At 41.6% G+C, this 12,347-nt stretch overlaps 2 protein-coding genes across 2 annotated transcripts; both read left to right on the top strand.

The window, feature by feature from the left end:
• LOC8079513 (small nuclear ribonucleoprotein E) lies at positions 4,202–7,402 on the top strand. The gene is made up of 6 exons (XM_002454901.2): positions 4,202–4,408; positions 4,557–4,583; positions 4,691–4,753; positions 6,805–6,883; positions 6,989–7,034; positions 7,136–7,402. The coding sequence occupies exons 1-6, from the start codon at positions 4,367–4,369 to the stop codon at positions 7,143–7,145; spliced, it is 267 nt and encodes an 88-aa protein (XP_002454946.1). The 5' UTR covers positions 4,202–4,366; the 3' UTR covers positions 7,146–7,402.
• LOC8079514 (RING-H2 finger protein ATL39) lies at positions 9,379–10,706 on the top strand. The gene has a single exon (XM_021457444.1). It carries the CDS (start codon positions 9,826–9,828, stop codon positions 10,516–10,518), a length of 693 nt encoding a protein of 230 aa, XP_021313119.1. The 5' UTR covers positions 9,379–9,825; the 3' UTR covers positions 10,519–10,706.

The following is a 12,347-nucleotide window of genomic DNA, read 5'->3' as shown; positions in this document are numbered from 1 at the left end:
TGTGATGTATGACAAGACAAAGTACTACTGTAATTCTTTTGGTGCTTGACCTTGCTGGATGTGTGATGTATGGCAAGACAAATACATTTGGTGGTCCACTTTTGCTGGATGTAATGTAAGGACAAATTTGGATATCATATGTATGTGGTTGTGTATCTTCATGACTTGTGGACACTATATTAAGATTTCGATAATGTTTTTATATGTGCTAAAAATTTTATTTTTTTTGTACATTAAATTGGACTGTTAAACGATCTGTCGCTATAAATATATGTTGTGTTGAATCATCTGTCGCTAATGCATGACAACGAACTATCTGTCGCTAAAGATTAGCAATGGAGTATCTGTCGCTAAAACTGTTGTCTGACGCCAAAGTTTTTTAGCGGCAGCACTTTCTCCGACTGCAGAAGTCTGTCGCTATAGTTTTTTCGCGTCAGACGGTCTGTCGCTGTATGTGCTTTTAGCGTCAGATCGTCTATTGGTAATCTCGGTGTTGTGGTGTAGTGGTCAACCATTCAATCGTGTTTTCTGTCACAATAAATCAGCGAATAGTAACTTTCAGCCATAACTTTTCATGCATAGTCATGTGACAAAGAATCTTGAATTTTTTTTTATTTTTAGGATGAACTAAACAAGCCCTAACTTTAGTACAGACTGTTCATACCAACCGGTGCTGTCAGAGATACAGTTCAAATTTGGTTGCTGTCCGGAAGGAGAGATGTTCAAGAATCTTCCAATGGCATGAATCATTGGCCACTTCACTCACAATCTACCTAATGTATCCGGTCTCTACACAATTATGCATACAAATAAACTTTATCATAATTGCAGCCTTTACCCCTAAAAAGAATCACAGAGAAAGCAAAACTTTATAAACAACAAGTCTATTAACAACAATCCACGTTTGGCGAAGATATCCTATGCCATCGTCTATAGTTTACTACATATGCCCGCTTTAAACTTAGGCTGATCCGAACTAAAAAAAATTCTTTCAAATGGATCAACAAGGATGTGGTTGCATCAAATAATTAGCAGCAGGCTAGATTGTTGGAGAGGCAATCCAATGGCATGCGCAATGATATGTTTCTCTCTCGACTTAAAATCAAATATCCACCAGCAACTAGCAGTATATATTTTAGTCATCGTTGTACTAGAAAAAAAATAGCTTGTTTTCACTCAAAAATCAAAAACCTTTTTCAAGATTCTCTGTAAAATCGAATCTTATGGCACATGCATAGAGCATTAAAAATAGATGAAAACAAAAACCAATTACACAGTTTACTTGTAAATCGTGAGATGAATCTTTTAAGTCTAGTTACTCTATGATTAGACAATATTTATCAAATAAAAACGACCAAAAAGATTTTTTATCTAAACAAAGGTCTTGTTTACTTTCACCCAAAAACCCAAAATTTTTTAAGATTTCCCGTCACATCAAATCTTTAGACGCATGCATGGAGTATTAAATATAGACAAAAATAAAAACTAATTATACAGTTTGATCGAAATTGACGAGATGAATCTTTTGATTCTAGTTAGTTTATGATTAGACAATAATTAACACAAACAAACAAAAGTGCTACAGTGTCGTGAAATTTTTTCCTTCGCGAAGTCGAACAAGCCTAAACTTGCAACAAGAGGTTACAAAAGGGCAATGGAGGCCTGCGCTTGTTTCGGCATGGATGGATCGACCAGTGCCTGCGCTTGTTGTGCCGCCCGTCCATCGTCACTCAGGTACAGTTTCGCAGGCAGGCAGGCAGGCATGCATACATGGCCCCCCCGCCCGGCGGCTCCGGCTGACAGCAGGGATGCATGCCATGCTTGGATTTGCATAGTTGTGGTGTGGCCGGGGGGACCTCCGACTCCGTCCCATCCATATGCATGGCTAGCTAGCTGTCATTGCTGTTGCGTTGCTCGTCGCATTCATCAGGGTTCAGGGACGACGGACGCTCGGCTAGCTGTCCCTTGTATGTTTCCGCCGCGCATGCAGCCACACCACCAGCAACAAACCTTGCCAAACGCCATTGAATTGCGGTGCCTGCTGCATACGTACGTATGCATGGACCGTACTCGTCTACAGTATCTAGCAGCAACATGTTTGTGCATGTCTGAACTGAGACACGACACTCGTTTTACAGCTAGTAGCTAGCTATAGCCTATAGGAGGTAGTCACGGCACCGATGACACAATTCTGTGTCGCAACTGTGGGAGCTGCAACACTTGTTTGACAGATAAGACATAATAGAAAGTACTATTGAGTCTGGCTGCCGGGCTCCCTGCATGGCACCGACGACAGACAATTCTGTGTCGCAACTATGGGAGCTGCAACACTTATTTGGCTGATAAGACATAATAGAAAGTACTATTGACTGATTTAGAAAATACTATTGACTGATTTATTGTTTGAGAAAAATACTGCTGAATGGTTGATAGATTCAGCTAATAAACTTAAGCGAACAAGAAACTATATATTCGTGGTAGCTCTCGTGCTCGGCTGTGCAAGCACGGGCACAACCACAACGTGCCAACGAGGTGACGATCCTTTGTTTCAAATCGGTATGAGACTGCAGGTAATCTACACTTTGACGTTTTCTCGTCCCACATGCATTTCTGTTTTATTTATGAAACAAAACGATGAAACTCGTGTTTTTGTGAGCTTATTGCAAGAATCTCTCTAATGAATGATGATGAAACACATGCGGACTCTCCTCTCACTCTGTTCTCCATGAAACAACAACTACTGGAATTGACTATTGAGCAATTCACATTAATAACCTTGGAACTCGATCTAAACTGCACTAAAGTGTTAGTACTGTTGAGAGTGTTGAGCAATTAAAGTGTGTTTGGATCATAACCTCTCATACATATACTATGATCCTAGCCACAAGCAGACGTCTAAGAGCAGGTACAATAATAGGCTTATAGCCAAGCTCATGCTGATGTGGAGGAGAGAAGAGAGGAGAGAGATGATAGCTTGGCTCTTATGTAAGCACCAAGCTGGGCACGGATGTATAGGTAGTAGTGGGCCCAAATAGCAAGTGTTGTGAGAAGGAATAGGAAAGAGAATGTGTTTTAGAGACAAGTATGAGACAACTTATTGTATAACTTGGCTCTAATCACTTGGCTTATAGCCAAGCATTTGGCTCTATTATTGACCTTGCTCTAACCCTTGGCGACGCTACCTAGTCTGCTGAACCTCGAGCATCCGCCCAAGCCCATCACGACCCGAGACCCGAGTCAAGACCGAGAGAGTTCATGACTCTCCCTGATTCTTTATTTTCATTTGCATTCTTTGGCGACAACTCTTTCTACAGCTTTCTCTTCCAAAAATATAAAAATACATATATAGGGATTTCTATGAGTGCATCAAACAATTAATGCACAAAATACCCACTCATTTCCACCTTTTTTTTGATTCTAGTATCTTCTTAACACAAGATGTCCGGTGGATGATGAATTCTGGAATTTTGACCTGTGCCGTTGTGCGCTGTGTAGCGACTCCCTCTACTAATGATCCATATCGCCATCAAAATTATATTAGCACCTCAGCTACACACGGTAGTTTCTACCTCCTTTAAAAACTTGCATATGCATAGACCTAAATACACCTCAGCTACACACCGGAGCCTTTACCAAAAAAAAAATCCCACAAAAAACCTTATCCTATATTCACTATAAATCTGATTCAAAGATGAATTTTAATGACGATATTTGGATATCTGTGTAAACAGGTTTTGTACTTTTTTTTTTGAAATGCAGCCTTGTTTAGTTCACCCCAAAAATCAAAAAGTTTTCAAGATTCTCCGTCACATCGAATCTTACGGCACATGCATGAAACATTAAATATAGAGGAAACAAAAAATAGTTGCACAGTTTAGCTGTAAATCGTGAGACGAATCTTTTGATCTTAGTTAGTCCATAGTTAGATAATATTTGTTACAAACAAACGAAAGTGCTACAGCAGTGAAATCGAAAAATATTTCGCATCTAAACAAGGCTACGAAAACGAAAAATTGTAAATGATCTCGCAGTGGGAGGAACTTCCCTACAATTTTCGGCCCATTTATTTCCTCGTCTTAGGCCCATCGGAGAATTCTAAGGCCCTTCCCGCCGTCTTCCAGCCTATGCAGGCTCTTAAATCTCAGCCGTTGGTTGGATCTGACGGCATAGGCAAGCATCAGCCCGCCCGCCCGCCCGCCGCCATCGCCTCCAGCCTGGACGAAACAAAACCCTCCTCCCTCGCTCGCCGCCTCGCTCGCAGACGCGTCTAGCTAGGGTTTGGTCTCGCCGTTCCGCCGCGCGCGCCTCCAGAAGCTTCTAGACGTTCCGAGGAGGAGGAGGGGAGGCTCCCGCCGCCGCCGCAGCCATGGCGTCCACCAAGGTCCAGCGTATCATGACCCAGCCCATCGTAAGCTACTTCTCCACCCCGGCCTCCTCTCTGCGCATGTATGCTCTTCTGATTTTCATTCATATATATCGTCGTGCTGTTTCTAATCGTTTCGCCCTATGTTTGATGCTGTGGTTGGCGAATCCTTGGTGGGCGTGTGCGGCGGCAGAACCTCATCTTCCGTTTCCTCCAGAGCGTAAGTGGATTGCAATTCTATTCTGTTTCTGGGCTATGTTATATGTTACTATCTGCGTATTTTGTGGTGCTTCGGTCAGGGTTTGTAAATTGATTTGGTTCTTGCAGAAAGCGCGCATCCAGATCTGGCTCTTCGAGCAGAAGGACCTCCGGATTGAGGGTCGCATCATCGTGAGTTTTCTTGCCCTGTTTTATTTGTCCCAACGGCAAAATTTAGCACCAGTAACTCTCTGCTAGCGCGTAATAACTCTCTGCTAGCTCCTACTAAGTCTATACAAGCGCTTGCATATGCTAATCGTAGTGTAGTTTTATGGGGACAAATCATCCTAACTATCCCAAAAGAATGCAAATTAAACATAAGTCATATCTTGGGCTTGCTTTGTTATGGGATGTCAGCTAGAAAAAAACGCTTTACAATCGGTAACTTAAAATCACATGTGACCTTAACCAAATGCTTTGCCACAAGCACCTACTAATATGTTGTGAATGTATTGCACATTCTTTGTTAGATTGCAATTCTTAGTCTAAGGTACATGCAATTATTGGTTTCAAGTGTCTTCAAAGGATTACTACCTAGGTAGAAGTTAGAACTTACTCACTCCATCCCAAATTATAAGTCGTTTAACTTTTTTAACTTCAAGTTTAACCACTCGTCTTATTCAAAAAAATTGTGCAAACATAGTTAAATTTAAGTCATTCTTGTAGAACTTTTATTAATAAACCAAGCCACGGCAAAAGAAGTGATATTTTGTACAAATTTTTGAATAAGATGAATGGTCAAACTTGGTGTCAAAAAAGTCAAAACGTCTTATAATTTGGGATGGATTGAGTAGAACAGAAGGTTAGAGAGTAATTTTGTTCCATTGGACGCATGGGTAGGCAACATTGGTTGGTGCCATGTCTGCTTACCCGCAATATTTTGCTTATAGTCAAGTGCTTATTGACTTCTACAGCTGATTGGAATGTGATGTGTTCCAATATTGAGTATTCCTTTTCATCAAGTTACTATCCTGTAAATCTGGAATCAATACTAACCCTTGTTGTGGGAACTGAAGAACTAATCTATATGAATTATGAACAACTACTGTAAATAGTTTTGAGCTGTGTTGCTTTCTTACAAAAATCTTACCTTTTTGCCTAATCAGAACATTATCAATGCTTATAAACAAATAGTGTGAGGATTTCTGAAAGATGCTATTTAGAATGTTTTCATTTAGGGACCTTTGGCTCACTCTCTGGGTATAGAGTGTCGCAACTGTATATTTGTTGTGACTTGTGAGTTTTTTGTTTTGTCTCATGAACATTGAGAAACAAACGATTGGTGATAAGTGACAATCAGTAATAACTTATAGATATGTTTAGTGCTCCTTGGGTTTCTTAGGGAAATATTTGTATTATCCTGGGTGTGTATGGTATAGTTGCATTTGTTCCTTTGTTTATCTCTATTTCTCATTTGTGTTTTCCTATATGTGTTTGTTATGTGATATAAATGCAGGACCTTTTGTTTTTGACTTGCTTATTTCCCCCTTATTTAGTCTTGTATGTTACTCTCTGATCTGATTAATGTATGGTTGACCATGCACTGCTGGCATGTATATAGATGTCTGTGTTCTTGTGGGGCTATACAGATGTCATCTTTCCATTTGCTATCGCTAACTTGGTCGTGTTGTGCCCTTGGTGGTGTCTTGAAAACTAAATAGAGTTATAACAACACAAATTTAATTCATTTTCTACTGGGGCCCGAAATTCTAGGTTTCTACATATTGCTTAGGCTTAGCCTCTTGTTCGTATATATTTTTGGAGTAATGGTTGACTGATAAGGGTGTATGGTTATTGTAATCCAGGAGCCCGCTATCCATAAACCCATACTATGAGCCTCTTTGAGAGAGCTTGAACTCTAGGATTCGTACAAAATTTGGAATTTACAGGATAAAACGAAGTGTTCCAGGCTTTTTTTTTGGTCTAAAAATGAGGACACTATAGCTCACCGTTGGGGCCCTAGTCTAGCTCCTGCTCAAGCTCCATGTTCTTGGAACTGTCCCAAAGATACCCTATATAGGCTATATCTTTATATTGCTTGTATGCCAGTTAGGAAAAGGACCATTTTAATAGCATACTGTTCGGTAAGACAACTCATACCTCGATATGATTTGGCTCTCATTAAACCCTGCAGATTGTACTAACTTTAGTGAAACTTAGCTCATAGTTTGTTATACTTGCAGGGATTTGATGAGTACATGAACTTGGTCCTCGATGATGCTGAGGAAATCAACGTCAAGAAAAACACTAGGAAATCACTGGGTTAGTAAAACATGCATCCCTGGAAAATTGATTCCCCCCATCAGATGAATCGATATCATGATTTCTTGTCATGCTCTAAATGTTTGGTTGTCAAATGGTTTGCAGGCCGGATACTCCTCAAAGGTGACAACATAACTTTGATGATGAACACGTGAGTGAACAAATCCTACCTTTGTATTCTGGCTAATTATTCTGAACCTTGTAATTTCTAGTGAGTGGACTTCTAAAATCTGTCATTTTCAACTTTTGCAGTGGCAAGTGAAGATTCTTATGGCAGGAATGATGTTTGGTGCACGCGTTGAGTATCTGTGACACATTGTACTCCATCCATCCAGACTTAAATGTATCATGTCATTATGGTTTAGTGAGAGTTGTATTGGCTGTTAACTACCTGAGTAACCTCATGTGTTAGCTATATGCTACATGCTGTGACAATGAGCTGCTCAGTGCTCACTTGTGTTCCAAAGATTAGCCCGACTTGTGTGACGCATGTTGACATCTTTTCTGGTTTCATACTCAGCTTGCCGAGTTTTGCTTGCTTTTTAGAACCTGGGATTGTGGGGTGAAAATGTGGTATAATAGGAAAACACAGAAATAGGATACGACGGGGACCGAGCCAGGCTCGAGTGGCTAGCGGCGGCAGTGGTCACGCAGCCGGCGCAGGTTCAATTTCTAGAATCGGATCTGCGTCTCACCGGGACTAGCTTTCAAAATAAAATCTACAGCTCGTCTTGCTCGGTGACACAAAGGGATTGCGATGTTCCCGTTACCTATGAAGCTACGATGGTTTTGGTGGTCTCTACGTGTCTTCTAGGTCTCTAGAAGAACGTGTCTTCTACTCTGTGTGTAGTTAGGCCACGTTAAATAGGATGCCACATAAGTTAAATTGTTGACTTGGTAGGGTCATTAAATGAAGGAGTTTCATCAGATGAGAGATGACTCGGTTACCTAGTTTATAGTTTTGGTAATCGTGCCATGAAACTATGCATTGAGACTGGATCGTGCAGACACGATACGTGTGTGTGCGCTTCTACAACTATACCTAGATAAGAGGCCTAAAAAAAGATATAGGATAGGACAAGAATGGAAAACGCTGAAGGTTCAACTATATGTTTTTTTCTCTCGTGGGTTGTCTAGAATAGATAGAATTACAAGTTTTTGTTAATCTAAATTATTGATAAAGTAAATGGATATCAGTTGATATTCAAATGTACTAAATCTAAATTTGAAATATATCCGATTTGTCTTCACATATGGTAACATATCTGTATTTGTGTTCGAATTTGAAGTAAAGTAGGGTAAAAAGTGCTATCTGAATTCGATTTCATGCATGTTGGATCTTAATCCATCCGTAGTTTGGATTTGGATACACCTTGTGTTGCAGACAGAGCAATTTCCTATCACCTTTGTACCTGCAAATCACGTACACGGAGTAACACGCTATCACATGCATATCATGTATGTCACTTAGGCAAATCACATCCTTGCTGTGTTGCACTATATCATGCGTCTCTGTCGATGTTGCGCTAAAAAGCAGCAAGCTTCAGCGTTGAGCCTCCCGGGCCAGGCAGTCCGCAGTTGCAGGCATCCGCTAAGCCCGTCACGTCCCGAGCCGAGAGCGTTCTGCGACTCGGCCCTTGTTTAGTTCCAAAAATTTTGGAAAATTGACATTATAATACTTTTGTTTGTATTTGACAAATATTATTTAATTATAGACTAACTAGGCTTAAAAGATTCGTCTCGTCAATTCCGATCAAACCGTGCAAATAGTTTTTGTTTTCGTCTATATTTAATACTCTATATATGCGTCTAAAGATCCGATATGATGAAAAATCTGAAAAATTTTGTAAAATTTTTTGGAAACTAAACAAGTCCCGGTCCGACTCCGCCTTGAGGCTACTGTCAGGGCTCCTCCCGAGTTCTGTCTGGTTTTCTTTTTTTTTAATAAAAAAATTTCTTCTGTCTGATTAGTACTCCAGTGATTATTAAGCCGAGAAGGGTTTGGTGAGAAATAGCGACACATGAGTTGAGGCAGGATTTTTTGCCCAAGCCTGCAGCCTGCACACGGCATTAGCAAGGACGAGTGCACGTCAACAAGCCAAAAGCACTGCATCTGATGCTGATGCTGATTTTTCTTGGCTAATGATTTTTAAAAAAATATTATTCCATAGCTAAAAAATAAAGCCGATTCTAACTGACAAGCTCAATCGAGCAGACAGTTTGCTTTCCTGGTCGATCGACATCAACCCAACTCCATCGACGGAATAAACCCACACGGCTCTGTTCGATTTCCTGCGACACTGCGGCTACGCTTTTTCTGTGGCGTTGCATCGTTCCTTTTTGTCCAAGTTATAACAGACCATTGCTTAATCTGGCTTGCACAAGTCAGTCAGCACAAGCAAATTAGCATGGTTGACTCCTGATCCCAGAAACTTCCCCCCTTCCTACAAAGTAGTACAAACACTATACTGCGAACTCGAAATCCAGGATTTGGCTACCGCTTTACTCGCGTGAAATGCTACTCCTGCTGACACCTGAATTTTCTGACCTTCTGATCAGAGATCAACAGCTCATGTCCGGAGTACGTCGTATATTGTTTGAGTTGGATTGGATCATCCTACCTTCCAACGGCAGTGATCGCGTCCCTAGCCGCGCGGCGACCGTTCTCGCGCACAAGTACAGAAATGGGTGCCTGGAATGAATTCTCGGCACCATCACACAAGTCATCGGCCTCTCGCCATGCACACAAAACATTTTGTTTCCCCCTAACACCGCCGGCGTTGACCACGTCACTACCTACAAACCCTCCAACGTATCCTACACTCCATTTGCAGACACGAATCACTTATCTTATCTCCCTCCGCGTGCTGCCAAGTTCTTGATTACAAACCAAAAAAAAAGTTCTAGTTGGCCTTGGGCCGTGCGGCCGTTCGTGTCCATCCATGTCGAGCCCTCCGTCGCCACCGGTGCCCGACGGCGGCGGGCCGAGCCCGTTCGTGAACCGGCAGCAGCGGCAGGAGCAGGAGCAGCTGCAGCATCCGGACTACAGCTTCAGCGGCCGCGTCCTGCTCACGGCCGTCGTCATCCTCGCCATGCTCACCGTCGTCTTCGTCCTCATCCGCCTGCTGCTGTACCAGTTCGTGGCGCGCGGCCGGGGCAGCCTGACCCTGGGCGTCCGCCGCTCCTTCGGCAGGAGGAGCGTCCGCCACGGGCTCGACGCGTCCGCGCTCGCCGCGCTGCCGGTTACCACGTACCGCGTCCGCAGGGCGGACGGCGGCGGCGGCGATGGCGACGGGTCGTCGGCGTCGGCGGCTGCGGCGGACTGCGCGGTGTGCCTGTCGGAGCTCGCGGACGGCGAGAAGGTGCGCGCGCTGCCGGACTGCGGCCACGTCTTCCACGTCGACTGCGTCGACGCGTGGCTGCGGTCCCGGACCACGTGTCCGGTGTGCCGGGCCGAGGTGCGGCCCAAGGCGACGGCGGGAATCGACGCGCGCCCGTCGCCGCCTCCGGCGTTGATCGGTGCGGCGGGGGCCACGTTGGTCGTGACCGTGGAAGGCGGCGGCGCCGCGGAGACCGGGGACGCGCGCCGCACGTCCGTGCTGGGCTTCGGTCAACCGTCCGGTGCCGTAGGGTAGAATCAGCGAAAACGACGGTGCACCTGATTAGCCCTTGTTTAGTGTGTGCGTGTATATATACGAATCATATTAATACATGTAATTAGAATCATTGTGTACTACTTTATCTTTGTGTGAAGATGCATGATACCTTGTTAAGAGCATCTCCAAGAGCTTGGCTAAAATGAGTAGCTAAATTCTAATGTTTAGCCATTTTGTAAAATAGATAACTTCTTAAAAAAGAAGATGTTTACAACAGCCTTGCTATCAGATAGCTAGTGTCAGTGGTTGGCTATATATGGCCAACGAAAATCAAAGGATAGCAAACTTTCTATTTTACAAAATCAAATAGCACATCTGTTGAAGCCTATTTTTCTACTATAAACATTCTAAAAGGCCTCCATAATAAGAATAGCAAAGCTGTTGGAGTTGCTCTAAGTCTCCAACGAAGCTAATCATTCCGATCCTCAGTTCAGCTCCGAAAATTCTATATAGGTGATATCCTATTATTGATAGTGTAGTTTTTTTTTATTTTTCTTATTCCAAGAGATTACCAATATTTTTAAAATTGGATTTTCCTACATTTAAGAGATGGATGGATTTTGAGTAATTACTAAAACTTTTAGGTATTGAGAATATGGTTACTATTCTATTGGAGCAACCACAATCCTTTATATTGCATTTTTTGTAGGATGAGATAAATAATATGTTGGAGGAACCAGAATTCCTTGTGTTGTGTTTTTTTATTTGGATGAGATAAATAATTTGTTGGGGATGCTCTTAGATTTTTCTATAATAACTTTGTGCTTACTCTTCACATACTATAAATGAAAAGTTGGCAAATATAGGATTACTCACAGAAACTCAACTTGCTTGCGTCACCGTAAGGACCTATTGGCCCAAGATGGTTGAAATGGGTTAATAAAAAATTAAGTAATAAATCTTAACTTGTGCAACGACAAAAAAACCTCTAGATTTTTTAGCTCATAAGTTCTTGTAGAAATTAAACTAGTTAGTCTTTAGGGCTAACAAAATTACCATGTTCTTAGCAAAGTTATTACTAGATGATTGCACTAACCAAATCTATCACAAGCCTTACACAAGTTTTGATACAACGACATACTCCTAAGCGGTAAGCTACAAAAGTAAGCTTATGATCACACTAACAAAAGTCTTTACATGCATGAAGTAAATCCACGCTAAATACACCTACAAGAAGTCGAGAAGATCCTAGTTGTCACACAATAGAACTTGCAAACAAAAAAAACTAATAATGCAAGAAATAAGAACAAGGCACATTCAAACTTCTTACCAAGTTTTAAGAAAAAAGCAACATATACAAGTTGTAATAAATGCTTAACACAGCATGTTTCCTACATAATTTAATGAAAACTAGTTTGATGCTGCAAATATTGGTGTAACTTTTTAATAATAATTTGATTAAAGTTAGAGTAGTTTGACTTCTAACATCTATATGCATTAATCAATGTAGAAGCTGGGATATTTTAATATATTCTCCTTTTTTTTTAAAAAAAAAGACTAGTTTAACTTCGAACAAAGTTAAAGCTAAAGTGAATAGAAATTTGAAACAAAGTGAGTACAACAGTGTGGTCTTTTCATGGTTGCAGGCTTTATTACTTAGGTCTTGTTTAGTTCTCCCAAAAACCAAAAAGTTTTCAAGATTCTCCGTCACATCGAATCTTTCGGCACATGCATGAAGCATTAAATATAGACGAAAATAAAAACTAATTGCACAGTTTATCTGTAAATTGCGAGACGAATCTTTTGATTCTAGTTAGTCCATGATTAAACAATATTTGCCACAAACCAACGAAAGTTCTACAATAGCG

The sequence above is a fragment of the Sorghum bicolor genome, chromosome 3, assembly GCF_000003195.3.
Source record: "Sorghum bicolor cultivar BTx623 chromosome 3, Sorghum_bicolor_NCBIv3, whole genome shotgun sequence".
In the NCBI taxonomy this organism is placed as follows: domain Eukaryota; kingdom Viridiplantae; phylum Streptophyta; class Magnoliopsida; order Poales; family Poaceae; genus Sorghum; species Sorghum bicolor.
The sequence above is the reverse complement of the archived record's forward strand: the minus strand, read 5'-3'. Positions and strand labels throughout refer to the sequence as shown.